Here is an 18748-nt window from a genome sequence, read left to right as displayed (position 1 = left end):
ATATACATCAAGGCTCATTCTATGAACTTGGGCTTATGTATGCAATATAGATATAAATCCATACATGCCATGTGTGTGGATAGAAATCAGATTCTTACTCTTTTGTTTCCTACCTTTGCCTTGTACATATGTACTCAGGACTCAAGCCAAACAGACTAGTCTGCATCCTTTGAATCTCTGAGATAGATATTATTTTTATGCCTATTGCACAGAGAAGTAAACTGAGGTTCAGAAAAGTTAAGTAACTTAACTCATGTTCTCTAACAAAATCCTGTATAATATCCACGGAGCCATAATTACCCCCAACATATGACTTGACAAGATGAGTTGTTTCCACAGTATGCTCATCATCCCTGGGGTACCCCAGAGGTTCCCAAACCTGGCTGTGAGCCAAGCAACATGACTCTTTTATTTGGGGTTCTTAATAAGATTTCACCTGGCAAGGGAGGAATCTTGGGTGTGGGAAAGTTTGAAAACCATTGGTTTACAGCACAAGTCATCAGACTTTATTATGCTCAGATAGTAAATATTTCAGGCTTTGGGGGCCCTATCTTCTCCATTATAGCTACTGAACCTGGCCATTGTGGCATAAAATCTCAGTTAGTATTTACATGAATGGGTGTGACTATGTTCTGATATGACTTTGAATTTGAATGCCATATAATTTTCATATGTCATGAAATATTATTCTTCTCTGGATTTTTTCTCAACCATTTAAAAATGTAAAACCAGTTTTAACTCACAGGCAGTCTAAGAGCAGAAGGAAAGCTAGTTTGGACTGAAGGCCTTAGTTTGCCAACCCCTGGACTAAATAGATGGTCCCTAAGGGACCTCTCAATTCTCTCACTAAAGAACCAGAGTAACCTTATGAGATGCCCTATTTTCTGAAATCCTAAGAAGACCATCAGCTATAAAAGATACTCCTTCTCTGGTCTGTATGCCCATGGAAGGGTGCATGATCTAGTTGGGACCCAGACTGTGGACCCACTGGGTGACACTGGGCTAGAGGTCCCACCTAATACATCTTGGAGACTTATCCCCATAGAATACAGTCTGGATCTTCAAACTATTTGTCACTGCCCCAGCCCTCAGACTTGGAATTTCCAGGATTCCCAGTGGGTTGGTCATGAAATCTGACATTTAAGTTAAAACCTTGAGAAAATTAAATGCAGCTTCTCCAGAGAAAAGAGCCTTTACCTTGGGGAAACAGAATGAATGCTTTGAAAAATATCATAGCCTCTTCCTCATCGCCTGCCTCACTATCCACAAATGCTTCAGTGCTGCCGAGGCTACAAAGCACTAGATAGGGAAATAGACAATTCCCTGAGTAGTTCTAGTCCGGTCATATTTCATTTCCCCAACTTACTTTATGAAGAGGAAATGTCGTTTAAGGAGTCAGTAGGACTAAGATACTATTCTAGAAAAGGATCCACAGTAAGAGGCTGCCTGACAAGAAGGCTCAGGTCTTCAGGCAACCCTGGACTCTCTGGGATGCCCAGCCCAGCTCTGCTGTGTTATTCATTTGGAGAAAGAAAAATGAAAACACTTACTCTGATTACTATCAACTCTGAATATTTATGAGGACAATGGTAATTTAAGCTAGTCCCCAGAAAACCCCAAAATAATTGAGAGAGAAGCTATGGTTCTCAGTGTTTGAGTGCCTAAAACCTGACTGAAACAGCCTCCTCCCCTTCCCCACACAATGGAACTAGCAGCACTGGCCCTACCTCCCAAGCCCATTGCATGTCCAGTGTCCCTGTGTGGGCTACAGAGAAGAGCACTCAGGCTGCCAGATGGAAGCTATGAGATAGCACAGGGCAACTCCTAACTGGTAGAACTGAAAATAGTTAAAGCTACAGTAGAAACAGACGTCCGACGGCATGAGAAAAAGGCTGTAGCTATACATGGGCGATGTTGTAGGTACCTCCTCTGGGTGACAGGTGACAGAGGTAACACTTTAGGCACTTCCGACTGGAAGAGCCATGGTCCATCTATGCATCATCCACCAATATGCAGCTATTTCCATCAACACCTGGAAGCCAGAATCCAGCCCATATCAAGTAGTGCACCTGATAGTCTGTCTGCCCAGTTAAGTTCAGTTGAGTCACTCAGTCGTGTCCAACTCTTTGTGACCCCATGAATCGCAGCACGCCAGGCCTCCCTGTCCATCACCAACTCCCGGAGTTCACTCAAACTCACATCCATCGAGTCGGTGATGCCATCCAACCATCTCATCCTCTGCCATCCCCTATTCCTCCTGCCCCCAATCTCTCCCAGCATCAGAGTCTTTTCAAATGAGTCAGCTCTTCACATGAGGTGGCCAAAGTACTGGAGTTTCAGCTTTAGCATCATTCCTTCCAAAGAACGCCTAGGACCGATCTCCTTTAGAATGGAATGGTTGGATCTCCTTGCAGCCCAAGGGACTCTCAAGAGTCTTCTCCAACACCACAGTTCAAAAGCATCAATTCTTTGGTGCTCAGCTTTCTTTATAGTCCAACTCTCACGTCCATACATGACTACTGGAAAAACCATAGCCTTGACTAGATGGACCTTTGTTGGCAAAGTAATGTCTCTGCTTTTTAATATGCTATGTTGGTCATAACTTTCCTTCCAAGGAGTAAGTGTCTTTTAATTTCATGGCTGCAATCACCATCTGCAGTGATTTTGGAGCCCCCCAAAATAAAGTCTGGTACTGTTTCCACTGTTTCCCCATCTATTTGCCATGAAGTGATGGGACTGGATGCCATGATCTTCGTTTTCTGAATGTTGAGCTTTAAGCCAACTTTTTCACTCTCCTCTTTCACTTTCATCAAGAGGCTTTTTAGTTTGGGGCCCCATTTTGTAATTCACAAAAAGGCACTGTGCAGGTTGCAGAACCACTCAGGGTTCAGAAGGTTGCTTCTGAGCAAAGATTCTGGGTCAAGTAACAGCTCATGAAGCCCAGTCTTACATGTGAAGGTTAAAGTCAGACGTGTCTTGGAACCACCTCCTGAGAGTGGTAGGCTCAAAGACAGAACCCAAGGTAAGCACAATGTCCAGTGGGGGCCATCCTTGACCTCTTTCTCTGGGTCCACAGGTCACTCTGCAGATATAAGAGTGGGTAATCATAGACAGGCCTTTTTTTTTTTTTTTTCTAACTCTCACTTGGAACTACCTAGGTATTTCCTCTTGCAACTGGCCTTCAAATTCTCCAGGGGATCTTAGGCATGCTGGAGGATTTCAGAAAAACCAAAACAGCCACGATGTGTTTAGAACATTCTAGAAGAATAAATCCAAACCTGGAAACTTTCCAAACTCCATCATGGCATCTGGTCCCATCACTTCATGGGAAATAGATGAGGAAACAGTGGAAACAGTGCCAGACTTTATTTTTTTGGGCTTCAAAATCACTGCAGATGGTGACTGCAGCCATAAAATTAAAAGACGCTTACTCCTTGGAAGAAAAGTTATGACCAACCTAGATAGCATATTCAAAAGCAGAGACATTACTTTGCCAACTAAGGTCCGTCTAGTCAAGGCTGTGGTTTTTCCTGTGGTCATGTATGGATGTGAGAGTTGGACTGTGAAGAAGGCTGAGCGCCGAAGAATTGATGCTTTTGAACTGTGGTGTTGAAGAAGACTCTTGAGAGTCCCTTGGACGGCAAGGAGATCCAACCAGTCCATTCTGAAGGAGATCAACCCTGGGATTTCTTTGGAAGGACTGATGCTAAAGCTGAAGCTCCAGTACTTTGGCCACCTCATGCGAAGAATTGACTCATTGGAAAAGACTCTGATGCTGGGAGAGATTGGGGGCAGGAGGAGAAGGGGACAACCCAGGATGAGATGGCTGGATGGCATCACGGACTTGGTGAACATGAGTCTGGGTGAACTCCGGGAGATGGTGATGGACAGGGAGGCCTGGAGTGCTGCGATTCATGGGGTCACAAAGAGTCGGACATGACTGAGTGACTGAACTGAACTGAACTAAGGATCTTTGAACCTCTCCTCACCTGGTCAAGGGCTTCCAATGATGCCTGCTAACTGATGCCTTTGCCAGTCTTTGGGTTACCGTCAGAACTTTTTTGGTATTATTCAAATGTTTACAGCACCATTGCTCAGGTACTAATAGCAACAATAGTAATAATAACCAAGATGAAAGCAAAAGCCACCTGTATTGACTCCAAGGCAGTTTGTATAAGCTTTGTTTTTCAAATCCTTCCAAAAATTCTCCAAAGTAGATATTATTATTGCTCATTTTAACATGTGAGAAAATTTAGATTCTAAGGGTTTTATTAACTAGTTCAAGACTGCAAACCCATTAGAAAATCCAGTGTTTGAACTCAGATGTGTCTGACTCTTAAGCCCTTGCTCTGAGGCTCATGCTGCCACGACTAAAGGCTTCATTTTCATGGAAACTTCTGGAATAATGTTTCAAGCTCTCTGTTTTTTCCACTTCAAAATCACGTGAGCATTCCACTCTATGAAGTGGCAAGGTTTCTGGACAACAGATGTTACAGTTGCAAGTAATATGAGGCCTGTCACACCATAGTGTCCTAGGGTTTCCTGGTGCCAAGAGCCCTCTGAGGCCACCAGGATCTGCTCAAGGCCCAGAGAATTAGGAACAGAGAAGACCCTGAACATGGCTCTTCCTTCCTCCTCCATGGCCTCCCAAGTGTTCTTTTTATTCATCCCATCTCATCTGTCCCAACCTTAAGTATCTAAGCTTTTCTAGACCAGAACTTGTTTTTGTTGACACAATCTATTTTATTTTATTTTTTTATTTTTTTATTTTATTTCTTAATACTCAAGAAATGATGTCATAGATAAAATGAAAACAGAATTTTCACACAAAGGCAGACCCGGTGAAGCACTAGATCCTGAAAAAAACATCTGAAGTCACAAAGGATCACTGCTTTGTTCTGTTTTCATCTACAGTAAGTCCTCCTGTTCTTAGAGTATGTTCATAAGTCCAATTTGTTTGTAAGTCTGACAGAGTTAGCCTAGGTACCCAACTAAAATGATTAACTATACAGTATTGTACTGCAGTAGGTTTATAAAACTGTCCCATGTGGCTTAGCTGGTAAAGGATCCACCTGCAATGAGGGAGACATGGGTTCGATCCCTGGGTTGATAAGATCCCCTGGAGAAGGCAAAGGCTACTCACTCCAGTATTCTGCCCTGGAGAATTCCATGGGCTACAGTCCATGGGGTCGCAAAGAGTCGGACATAATTGAGCGACTTTCACTTTCACTTTTCACACAAATAATACTTAAAAACACACACAAAAAATAAAGAAAACATTTTTTAATCTTACAGAATAGTACCTGGAAAAGTACAATAGTACAGTCAAACAGCTGGCACACAGGGGCAAGTTCACATCTTTGAAAGTTCACAACTTGAAGACTTCTACATAGGGATTTACTGTAATTGAGAAGTGGGAGAACGATTGTTGTCATTGTTGACGACCACACACATGGGCAGACATTCACCTCACTGTGGTCTGTTCACATTTGGGGCTCTTCAATGTGTGCTGAATCTGTCTCTGGAACTATAACCTCATGAAAAGAGATTACCATTTTTCTGCTGAGACCACCTGAACTGCAATGGGCATGAATGGGGCTGCTATAATAATTAAATCCCAAATCTTTCATAATCCGCCACTTTCCCTAGAGTAATGTTCAGCATTAGCTCGAGATGGAAATGCAAACAAGTACATGTAGATTCAATAATAAAGCTTAATAGATCAGGGAAGGAGTGGGATGAAATGAATGCTTAACACCTCCAGAGATAACTCATAATCATTTGCCTTTCTAGTGATTTCCTTGACTTGTGTTTGCCAGGACTTGAATCTATGCATCAGACTGTCCTTTATTTTATTAACAACCAGCTCCACACCAAGCTTGTTGCACGGGACGTGTTTAATGTCAATCATTTTACAGATTGGCTGACTATTTCTAGAACTGTTCACTGGAGGGCCTTTCATTTTCATGTTAAGATCTTATCAAGTTGATTGGAGAGTCGAATCAGCGCTGAGTTCTGCTCTCCATGCCCTGGTTCTAACTGAAGGAAAGTAGCCTAAAGATCATGAGCCCATTTCTGGATCTTAGAGACCCCTGAGACATTTCCTGAGTCACCATAGCAAACTTTGGTTTGGTTGGCAAAATGAGTTGAGAGAAACAAAGTCTCACCAACACTTTGCTTATGATGACTTGCTAACAGTTATTTCTAACTGTGGCAATTTATTTCCAAACTAACAGATAATACCCTGCATTGTTTTCTGTTTTCATTCTTCATACATTGCTTCATGTTATGCTTACTGCCACCACCCTGCAAGGAGTTTAAGTATTACTATTATCCCATTTAACTGACAAGGGACATAGATGAGGTGCAGAGACAGTAAATGACTTACCTATTGTATCAGAGTTTATGATTAACCTGCAGTTGAATCCAACATTTTGATTCCATATAAGTTTTGTTTTGTGGGGTGGTTGTTGTTGCTGTTGATTTTCTTTCTTATTCTTCCCTTTTTAATTTACATCCTCTAAGAAAACATTACATACTCTGGCTGGAGATGTTATGGCTGGAGACGGTCTGGGTTCTGTGTTTGCTGTCATGATTTATGAGCTGTGTGACCATGAGTAGGTTCCTTAACCTCTCTAGGCCTCACTGTAGCCCCATTTTCCAGGAGGGGCTAATAATTTCCACCCCAAAATGGGGCTAATTATTATTTAGAGAACTTCCTTCATAAGATCCAAATTACATGCTGCTAATCAAATAGTTAGGGCTTCCCTGGTGGCTCAGTGGTAAAGAATCTGCCTACCAATGCAGAAGACATGGGTTCGATCCCTAAGTCGGGAAGATTCTACTGGAGAAGGACATGGCATCTCACTCCAGTAGTCTTGCCTGGAGAATCCCATGGACAGAAGAGCCTGGTGGGCTACAGTCCATGGGGTTGCAAAGAGTCAGACACAACTAAGCGACTAAACAACAACAACAATCAAATACTTAGCACCTTCCCTGACACAGAAATAGATTCTCTAAAGGGTCAGAGTCATTTAAACATTTATCATTTATTTTGCTGAACCCTTACATGTAAACTAACCCATAGACATTGCCTACCAGAACACACATGCACACAGAAAATGAAGCCCATCACAGGTCGTTTTTTTTTTTTTTTTTCCAAATTGAATGAAATTTATTTGATTTTATACAAAAAGGCTACAGTTTTACTTCTCATCTGCACAGATTTATTGATACCACAATTTACATCTTTTGTATTGATACTCATTTACAGATTTTTTTTAACTTTTAATATCTTTAATTCTTACATGCATTCCCAATGTTTAAGTTCTATTCCTTATGAGAATGATACAGTCTTCATTTACCACAATGGGTTGTAAAGAATTATTTGTTCAGTCATAAGCCTGCAACTGCAAAGGAAATGCTAACATGCATTCTGTCTACTTCTCTAAAATCTTCCAAACATCCACTAGTCTCTTGAAGGACAGTCATAAATCCTGCAAATTTCACTCATCTGAAACCAACTCTAACAACTAACTTTCCCACGAATCATCCTTTATATCCATCTTCCAGTTTCAGTGAACACATCCTGATCTTAGGTGATTGAGCACAAAACTGGAGGAACTGGACTTTCGTTGGAGATTTTCTGAGACCCACTGTGACCTGAATCCCTTTCTAACATTTGGACATAACCTCCGAAATAATGTGCTCTCCTAGTTATCAAATTAGAAGTTGCTTTTTGCCTTCCAGCTTCCCTTCTGGAAAATGCACACAAGCGGGAATCAGGAGATGGGAATTTTAGGATGGACTGTAGCACTAATTAGCGGTGTGAGCTTGAACAAAACACTTGGCTTCCCTGAACTTTTCTTTGTCTGCAAAATGAGGCTGGTGGGCTACATCATTTCTGGGAAGACACTGTATGGAAGGCCGAGGTGGATAAGCTGCCACACCTGTGTACATGGGAGCTGGGGACTGAGGGGCGCTCAGTGGACAGACAGTGCTGGGATCAGCCAGAGCTGGGAGTGGGGAGAGGGAAAGAGGATTCTTTTTGAGATGGAGATTATTTCTTGGAAGCTTTTGTGAAGGAGATGGGATCTGACTGAGCTGTCTAGGAAAAAATAGAACTTTCAGAGTTGAAGAAGGGACTTCTAGCCGGGGAGTGGAGCCTGATGCTGAGTCTGAAAGCAAGAAAGAGCCAAGTATGCTCAGAAACTAGTAATCAGTCCAGCGAAGCTGGGGCTGGCTCCACTTGAAGCCTGGGGATGAGGTCAAAACTTGTGTTTAAGAAATAAAAATAGTAACACCAATTGGTCTTTGAAAAGAATGTAACTGGAATTCTAAGACAGTAAGTCACTCTTCATGCTGTAGCTCAAGTTTGGAGTTAGAAAGCGGGTGGCACTGGAATTAATATCCCTATAGAAACAGAAGGCTCTGCCTGCTCGATAAACAATTTTGAAAGTGCTAGTTCATCACCCAAATTCTGACCACTCATATTTTTCAGGTAACTTGCCTTAGGAGAGAAAGATTTCTTATACATATCGTGGGCTTACATCTCTGGGATCAAATTTTACGGGAAGAGATCGGTCATATATCAAAAGGTTAATGACGAGCCATTTCTCACCCAGCTATTTTGTGGCCACCGAGCAGCCACAGTGCAGAGGGCACTGGAAGGCAATGGAAGTTCACTGGGCCTTTTGCCTCTGTTGTCCATAGAGCCCCGGCAGGCTCCAACAACAGCCTCTCCAGCCAGGGGCTGCCCTTATGCCCCTTTTCTTTCATGGGAGACTCAAAGCATCTTTTCTTGTAGAGATCCACCGCCACATTCTGCCTCCACAATGATTGATCAGTACATTTATTACACTTTCAGTAGTAAAAATATATAGACTCCAGTCATCTCTGGAGATGCTGAAATAGTCCTTTTTTTCCTTTGATTTAGGAGAAGGTAGAGAGGGAGGATGTGTGTAGAGTCAGACATAAATATAAGAGCTCAAATATCTAATTAGCTGAAAGAATCTTGGTTCCCTCTGCACCTCTGACAGAATTGCAGCTGTCAGATTGGAACATCAATATTTTATCTTCGTCTCAAGATGTATCTGAGGATGATTTAGAAAAGACGCTTTCTAACGTCAGTGCCACTGTGTTTTGTTTTTTTTTTTTTTGTAGGATGCTTGAAGACGACTTGAAGCTGAGCAGTGATGAAGATGACCTTGAGCCCATGAAGACCTTGACCACTCAGTGCACTGCCACTGAGCTCTATCAGGTAGGAACAGCATAGAGCTCATTCTGGACCCGCAGGATGGGAGCTGAAGAAACTGGAATGGTTTTGCCATGCAGAAGCCTACCTACTGCTTCATCGCTGGGCTTTGGAGCAAGGGAAACAAGCAAGGGCAGGCAGAATGTTCTGGACCAGGTCAACTCAGCTCACACTTTCAGTGAGGAAATGCTGAGCTCTTAAAATTCACTGCTTTCACCCCTGCCTTTGCTCCCTCCTCACCATATACACCTACTGGTCATCAAAAGCAGTATAGATAGCCTTTCCCTATCCTGGGCTAAGTATGGTCTTGAGTGCAGTGTAACTTTCCTATAGTAACTCCAGCCAAGACTTAGCACCCAGACTCATCCATTCCTTAGAGTATAAATGTGACTACCCACATGAGCCTTTAGGCAAAAGACATTTGGCAAAAAGTTGTTGCTGCCCTGATTTCTTCCATTTTGCATCATTAATATTTACAGGACTTAACACCAAATTAGATGGCCCGAATGTCTGTTTGCAGCATTTCCAATGAGCCCAGACCTGTTGATTGAAAAAGGTCAGGTGTCATATATGAATCATGAGAATGGCAGTGGAGTGTGTAGTATCAGTGATGCCCATGTGTGTCCTTTAGGACAGAAAACTCTCTTGCCTGTGGGGTCCTCTTGGGTGTCCCAAGAATCTCAAATAAACACAGAAAGATCACCTTCAAAAAAAATCTAAGACCTAATCATGTTCTTTCTATAGTGAAGTCTCCTGAGCTTATAAAACTGAAACCAAGGTGTTTCAAGGCATGCTCAAGCACTAGTATTTCAAGGTAGTTAACAAGTACAGAACTCCACATTCACTAAATATTTTGTGAGGAGCCTGCAAAGAAAATCTTAGGAAAAACTCTCCAAGGCTCACCCACTCCATTCTCATCTATAATTGTTGACCCCACGAGAATGCTTACCATTTAGTATAATTTTAAAATTGAGTACATCGTCAGTGTTCAGTTCAGTTCAGTCCAGTCGCTCAGTCGTGTCCTACTCTTTGCGATCCCATGAATCGCAGCACGCCAGGCCTCCCTGTCCATCAACACCACCCGGAGTTCACTCAGACTCACATCCATCAAGTCAGTGATGCCATCCAACCATCTCATCCTCTGTCGTCCCCTTCTCCTCCTGCCCCCAATGCCTCCCAGCATCAGAGTCTTTTCCAATGAGTCAACTCTTTGTATGAGGTGGCCAAAGTACTGGAGTTTCAGCTTTAGCATCATTCCTTCCAAAGAAATCCCAGGGCTGATCTTCAGAATGGACTGGTTGGATCTCCTTGCAGTCCAAGGGACTCTCAAGAGTCTTCTCCAACACCACAGTTCAAACGCGTCAATTCTTCGGCGCTCAGCCTTCTTCACAGTCCAACTCTCACATCCATACATGACCACAGGAAAAACCATAGCCTTGACTAGACAGACCTTTGTTGCCAAAGTAATGTCTCTGCTTTTAAATATACTATCTAGGTTGGTCATAACTTTTCTTCCAAGGAGTAAGCATCTTTTAATTTCATGGCTGCAGTCACCATCTGCAGTGATTTTGGAGCCCCCAAAAATAAAGTCTGACACTGTTTCCACTGTTTCCCCATCTATTTCCCATGAAGTGATGGGACCGGATGCCATGGTCTTCGTTTTCTGAATGTTAGGTAGCCAAAATTCCCCTCTCCCTATTTTCTCCACTTTATTCAGCTTGTATTTTGGATAATATGTAAAAATTGCATCTTTATAACTTTGGTGCTTTATAAAGACCAAATACCTTTGTCTCCCAGGAGCTTGTGGTACGTTTCCTGAATGCAAGCAATCCCTTTCCTACTTGGGCTCCAGAGCAAATGGAAAATGCACACTTACATTCCCGTGTGTGCCACTCCTGCTTTCAGTGTTTAATGTGCCAGTGACCAGAACATTATAATGGCAAATAACCCCTCCAAAAAAATCCTGGGTCATTGATCTTGACAGATGCAACATGACTTTTTAATGAATACACTTCCAGCAAATCATCAACAGTAAGCGAAAGTAGAGTTTGGAGGTTGACTTCATGTGATTATGCAAGTTCAGTCTGCCCTTTTGGCTTCTCGAATTGTTATTTTCTGTATTTATCTGAAGAAGTGGCATTAGGTCAGTTGGCCTGAATCCTTTAGGGGTTTAAGATGTTTCAGGTGACCGTGTCAATGCCTTGACCCTCAGGTAATCCCTGCTGGTGAGTTGCTGGTGCTCCGTGGCACACTGCCCTTGGCCTGGTCATGCCTTCCCCAACAGAGGTTCTCATTTGAAGGGGGAGTCGACCTGGGATACCTAAAGTAAGGCAAAATGACGACTTATTCCCTCTAACTGAGTCTAGAAAGTAGTGGGCATAAAGTTATAAACATTTGCAAATGAACCCTTCTTACAGAGTCTAAGGACTAGTTACAAAGCCCAAAGGCTCAAGGTCAGGAGACAATGCTCCTGCGGTAGAAGGCAGGCACTGTGACACCAAGTTTTGATGAGTTCTGGCTTCCTGGGACCAAATATTCTTTTTTAAAAATGCATGGGTTGACATCATTTTCCTTTTTTTGTCATTGTGATAAAACCCAAATAACATAAAATCCACTATTTTAAAGTATAAAATTCGGTGGCATTGAGTCCATTCACAAGCTTGTGGATCCAACACCAGTTCTAAAATATTTTTATCACCCCACAAGGAAATCATACATTGAGCTGCTACTCCCCAGCTCCCCTACCTCCCAGCCCTTGACAACCACTAGTCTACTTTCTGTCTCTGTGGATTTGCCTTTTTCATTTGAATGAAATCATACAATACATGACCTTTTGTGTCTGGCTTCTTTCACTCAGCATTGTGTTTTTTAGGTGCATCCATGTTGTGGCCTGGATCAATGCTTTCATTTTTATGGCTAAATACTATTCTTCTGCCTTTTATTCATCCATTCCTCAAGTGATGGACACTGGGCCCCACCTTTTGGCTATCAGAAATAGAGTTGCCGTGAGCCTTGGTGTATATGTTCTTGTTGAACACCTGTTTTCAGTTCTTTTGAATTGAATCTCTCAATTCTTTCAGTCTTTCCCCCCTAGAAATGGAATTGTTCGATTATATGGTAATTTATGTTTAACTTACTGAGGAACAAACAAAATCATTTTCTTTTCCAATGAGATAACATGGCACCACATAGGTCATGTGGTACTATTCCCTCATCTTTTAATTGAACCCATCACATTTCCAGCAACATTAGAAGTTCTGAGCACTCCCACTGATCTGTGCCAAACATTAAGTTAGGTGGTTGGTCTTACTCAAACCTCATGGCGAATGTTAGTGGTAGATTTGGGCCTCCAGTCCAAGCTGTGGAATTGCAGAATCATTCTATTTTGGGCAGGATGGTTGGAGGGAAAGCATTCAAACAAATGCACAGGTGCGATAAATGATGTGTCCGAGGGATCAGACCACTCCATGGGTTTGAGCCAGCATTATACATAGAAACTTTCTCAGAAACCAGTAACTACATTCAGACACACATAGTTCAATTAAAAAAAAAAAAGCATTTAGCTTTCTGGAGACTTCTTCAGATCATCTCATTCATAATCATTGCACCTGGGCTCACCTAAGGAGACCCAAATTGCCCAGATTTGGTGAGTATACATGAATCTTTTCCCCAAAGCTCCTAAGACCATATGCTATGGTTTGTGATATAAAGAATCCCGAGAGAATGTGTTGTAAATGCTTGTGTGAAAAGAAAACATGGGTTCAAGATGTTCAGCTTCTAATTTGACCTTTCAGTCCAAGTTTCTCCTAATCAGAACACTGTGCCCTCTCCCTGTCCCTCTACGGGCACCCTCCATAGCAGTATTGGCTGTGCTGACCGGGTCCTGTGCACAGACACCAACAGAACCATTAGGATGTGTTTAAATGCTAAGTATTACTCCTGCAAACAGGGAAATACAGCAGGAAGCCTTAAGGGGAAGAGCTTCATACATACATACAAATTAAAGATGCCAAATGCATCCATCTCTTTAAAGTCAGAGATGCATGATCCTATATGCACATGGTTTCAGTTAAAAAGCCCTGGTGATTGTACCCTGAAAATATTTGTTAAAAGTTTGCATACTCTCTCCACATTCCCCACTGCATTTCACTGTCTTGGTTGGGACAGTTTGGGAGGCAGCTGAGTCCATAGGTGAACATAGGTGGCCTCATGGAGGAGAGTGAGAGAGAGCATAGGTGTGTAGTCCGACAGGTTTGAATCCTAGCTCTGTCACTTGTCTGGTGATCTTGGGATAAAGACCTAAGTATCTATAAAATGGAGGTAATCGAGGTAACAATAGCTCCTTCTTCATTGGATCATAGTGAAGATTCAATGAGTAAGTGAATTCAATGAGTACGTGAGTACAGGCCAAATCATGTGAAATTATGGTTAGCACTAAGTACTCACCTCTTTACATCATCATCATCATCTGTTACTACTACTACTAATGATCTAAAGTGTCTCATGTTTGAGAGAATAGATTCATTACTTTCTCTTTTCTTGTGAGCAATGGGAGGTGAAAGAGAGTTGCTGAATTAACTATCTGGAAAAGAGCCAGTTTGTGGCAAACTTGAATGAAAAGATCTGTCTTTTCCTAACACATAATAGCTGTGTGCACCTTGCCATAAGGAATTGTAAATGTAGTCATTGGAAACATAGCTTTTGCAAATTTATAGTTACTAAAGGGAATGGGATTGGGGAGGGATAAATTAGGAGCTCGGGATTAGCAGATACACACTACTAGGTATAAAATAGATAAATAACAAGTACCTACTGTATAGCACAGAAAACTCTATTCATTATCTTGTAATAACCTATAATGGAAAAGTGTCTGAAAAAGAATATATATATATATATGTATATATATATGTGTGTGTATATATATATGTGTATATATATATATATAACCAAATCACTTTGCTGTAATTAACACAAATTGTAAAAAAAAAATAGTTTTAAAAGAGCATGATTTGGGGACTAGAGCAGCCTGGGCTTCAATCTCACTAATAAACTGCAATAACCAGTCTTGTCTAACTCTGAGGACAAGATGAAGATTGTATATAAGAAAATGCTTTGAAAAACACAGTTGCTACACAAATTGGTGGTTGTCCTTCTTTATGGCCCTTTTAAACATGAGTTGGAAGCCCCTTCTTTGGGGTCCATTGGTAAATAGATCTTGCCCTTCATTTTGGCCTTAGCATTCTGTGGGATCTTTTAGGAACTGGGTTGAATGTCTTAACTGCACCCAAACACATCTATTGGGTATGGATGACTCTTCCTCCCCTCTGAGCCTCGATGAGTTTTAACCTAGATATCCCAGGAAGAAAGGCCAGGTTGCCAATGACACTGCCCAAAGTCCTCCAGGAAAATTATATCTAAAACAGAGCTTTTCTTCAAAGGACTAACATGGGTGCAGAGTTGAGTCATGTCAGTTCTTATTTCTCTTTCTGAGTTCTCACTGTGCCCTAGAGAAAGACTGTAGGGTTTACTGTGAAGCTCTAGTCATCTTGGTTTTCTCTCAGGGGCTTCCCATGAATGGAAAATAAATAATAACTTCAAGTTGGCATCAGACATTGAAATGTTCAAGAACAATGCTTGAACTGGATGCAGTGTTTTGAATTTAGTCTGCATGAACATACATGTTGCAATGCGTTCTGTTTTGTTTTTGAAGTCAGCTATCAATAATATGGTTGGATGTATAGCAGAGTGATTCAGTTATATATACATATATATGTATATATAAATTATTTTTTGTAAATCAGTGATGGTGTGCTGCGGTTCATGGGGTCGCAAAGAGTTGGACACAACTGAGTGACTGAACTGAATTGAAATGATATTTCAATAAAATTTTTAAAAAGTAACATGGTTGGGGTGGGAGGGCTCCATAATGTCCATTACCTAGCTGACTGCATTTTTCCTCTCAGCTGCCACTCTAGGCATCATAAATATAAAACCTAGCAAAGGCCTTCCCCATCCAACACTTACTGAATTGCCATTTTCCAGCCAGTCATGAAAGGTAGGCAGTGACACTGTGATGAGTCCCCTGGGGTTTGGCTTGAGAGTAGCACAGCCCAGGAGGACAGGCTTCCCGCAAGTGTAGGTGTGGGGTTTTCTGCGCACCCTCACCCTTCATACTAATGAACCTGCAGTTTTCCTTTTGGTCCATTTTTCTTCTTCTATTTCTTGGGATTAAAAGAACTCCTGAAAATGAGGGGTTAAACCTTGAATCAATTTTCATTTACAGCTGAGAAGCAGTTATTGATGCTGTGTTTGCAGTTCAATAAAAGATCTAAAGATATAGACCTGGTGCTTCTCTTTCAATATAAGCCACCAGTCAGTCGCAAATATTTTTTTAACAAATAAATTGTATTGACAGGTTTATTAAAATTGCTGTTTTTAAAGTTTTGAACTATCCACAACTCGACCAATTCCAAAGGCTTCTAGCATGTGTTGTGTCCAAACTCCAGAGCCCCCTCCAGTATATATTCATAGAAGTGGGTAAATACCTTCTTGATATTTCCTTGAGTGTTATCCTGATGCTTGACTTATGCAGCTCGAAGCATGTAATGTCTGTTAAACTCTGGCAGTAGGATGGTCTGTGATACTTGGGTTTTGATGCCAGGTTAGATCTGGGCATGGCTCTCTTGTGACCTATTCATCTCTGATTGACATTAGCAGCATCAGAGTTTAGCATTATAAAAGCCATAAAAGAAATAGGTATTGTTAGAAACAACCTTTAGAGAATTTTAATATTAATACCATCTTAATGATTAATGTGAATGAGACTGAAACCTGAGGTGAGTTCATTTAACCCAGTTAGAAATTCAGAAAATGGGTACTGTGGCTGGAAATGTTCAATTAGTGGCAGGCTCAGCTAAAGGACTCTAGATAAAGCTTGGAGTGGTGTGTTGGTGCTTTAAAAACAGAGCTGAACAATTTCAATTTGCTTTGAGCACAAAGACATCCTAATGAGTTGTGTCTGGACACATTATTGTAAGTAGCTCCGATGTACCCAATTTTATTTAAACCAATCTTCTTTCTTTTTCTACCTAGGAATTGCCCTTAGAAATGTGGTACTCAATTCAAAGCATGTAACTGGGGATGTGTGGACTTTTCAACAGATGCTAATAACAGAGCTGCACCTCAAGCCTGTTATCATTTACAGAAAAATATTGTCCTGGAGCTTTTCTCCTCCACTTCATAATCTTACTTTTCATCTGAAGATCACTAATTACCTCACAGACACAAAACAGCTTGTTTTAAATCCAGTTTCTTGACACCAGTTTGGGTGTCATACTGGATTTATTTTTGTTTGTTAGTTTCTGTTCTTATGGTGGGGCCCTTTCACTGAGTAGGTTGCTATTTGATGCATGAATGTTGTGTCAGTTGTGTCCGACTCTTTGCGGCCCCATGGACTCTGTCCTTGGGATTTCCCAGGCAAGAATATTGGGGTGGATAGCCTTTCCCTTCTCCAGGTGATCTTCTCGACCCAGAAATCGAACTCACATCTCGTAGATCTCCTGCATTGGTGGGCAAATTCTTTACCACTAGTGCCACCTGGGAAGTGAAAGTGAAGTAGCTCAGTTGTGTCTGACTTTTTGCAACCTCATGGACCATAGCCTGCCAGGCTCCTCCATCCATGGAATTTTCCAGGCAAGATTTCTGGAGTGGGTTGCCATTTCCTTCTCCAGGAGATCTTCCTGTCCCAGGAGTCCAACTCAGGTCTCCTGAATTGCAGGCAGACTCTACCATCTGAGCCACCAGCGAATCAGCCACCTGTGAAGCCCACTGTTATTTGGTAATTGCACATGAAATGATTTACATGGGAGCAGAAAACCTGAACATTCTGGGAGATTTGAGATGTGTTCCTTGCACCTCCGATGTATATTGAACTTTCCAAACCTAGCGACCAAGTGAAATTCAAGCCTGCTTTTCTGATTAAAGTTTGCTAATGGAAAGGGCGGAGGGCATACATTTTACTGCCTTTCTCAGCTGACCCTTGATGTGCTATAGTGAATTCATTCGTTGTGACAACATATACTCTACCCTGCTATAATGGTTCCGATTTTTTAGCCACAGTTCTTCCCTTATCATGCTGAACAAGTTGTTACCTCCCCAAGATTTCACTGCATTTCCATTCACTTTGTTATACGCAGAAAGGTTGGGGAAGGCCTCTTCCATAATGACATCAATGTGGCACCCACAGCAAGAAAGATCAGCCTGTCAGAGCTATAGAAATAGCAGATGGATTAGGAGGAAACCAGGTGCAAAATAACTTTGATAGAGTCTTTTAATGTAAACAGTTTATCTGTCATTGCCTTTCATTGAAATCCCACGCAGAATGAGGACATTCAGGCTGTTCAGGCTGCAGAAGGTAGCAGAATAAAATCCGTACGTTGTCATACTCTTAACTCTCCAGCAATTAGAGAATGAGAAGATATTTTAATTTATTCATTAAAGACAGGAAAGTAAATAGGATAACATATAAGGTTAATAGAATAACATTGGCCTTCATATTCCCAAGATTGTGTTTCCCATTTGGCGGTATTAGCATAGAGACTAGATTAATAAGAAACTGCTTAGGGCTTGTATGATGTGATTTTTAATATGCTGCAGGCAAGTCTGTGACTGTTTAGAAACCTGCTGAATTTTTTCATTGTAATTAGGTCTTCTACATTAAGTATGAAATATTTTGACTTGTAATCTTCATAGATTTTCTTTTTATTGTAATCGCCATACAATGCTTTGAGCACTCAGAGATGCAGAGGAGCACAACATTTTCACACATGTTGTGTCCATCACCACTGATGACCCAATCCTGCCTAATGTCCATGACCACGTATTAATTGTCCATTTATGAGCATTTTCATGGCAAACCCAATGGCTGTTTTGCTTAGCTGAACATTTTCTCACCATGACTGTACATCAGACATTGATAAGGATGTAATGCTTACCCCCAGATCTAAGTGGAAACAAAAATGGGCACAGTCTGTTGTTTCAGAAAAAATAACTCTCCTGTAGGACATGAAATGACCACAGCCTTTTGTCCACAAAGAACACATGACACATATCTGCCTCTGTAGAGAGGGCAGCAGGGGAGTAACAGCCACCTCCACGAAGCTGAGGATCATGAAGTCTGTGTGAATCAAAGTGCTGGAAGGAACAGCACCATGTTACTCTTGTCGCTGCCTAGGCTGGGCTAGGAAGGAAGTGGCTGGGTCACATTGGTCCTCTCACTACTCTCACCTTCACTCTCTGGTCCAACCTTGCTCTTTTCCTTAGGCCCCTTCATTGCCCCAGTTGGGTCCCAAATCCATGGCTGGAGCCTGAATGTTCAGTCTTAGTCATCAGTTAACAACCCCCAGGCAGTGTACCATGTGTACCTAAGTTTTGGTGGTTCTAGCATCTATTAGAGTGGTATGAATGCCTCCAGTAATAAAACTTTTTGTCACACTG

At 41.7% G+C, this 18748-nt stretch overlaps 1 protein-coding gene across 3 annotated transcripts in view; it reads left to right on the top strand.

Moving 5' to 3' along the window:
- AFF2 (ALF transcription elongation factor 2) overlaps window positions 1–18748 on the top strand; it is a 538570-nt gene that overhangs the window by 414423 nt on the left and 105399 nt on the right. For all 3 annotated transcript variants that reach the window (XM_070290609.1, XM_070290611.1, XM_070290610.1), the window contains one exon: window positions 9163–9259. In XM_070290609.1, coding sequence (XP_070146710.1) covers window positions 9163–9259 — 97 coding nt within the window. The remainder of the gene's footprint in view (window positions 1–9162; window positions 9260–18748) is intronic.

This window comes from Ovis canadensis, chromosome X, assembly GCF_042477335.2.
Source record: "Ovis canadensis isolate MfBH-ARS-UI-01 breed Bighorn chromosome X, ARS-UI_OviCan_v2, whole genome shotgun sequence".
In the NCBI taxonomy this organism is placed as follows: domain Eukaryota; kingdom Metazoa; phylum Chordata; class Mammalia; order Artiodactyla; family Bovidae; genus Ovis; species Ovis canadensis.
The sequence above is the reverse complement of the archived record's forward strand: the minus strand, read 5'-3'. Positions and strand labels throughout refer to the sequence as shown.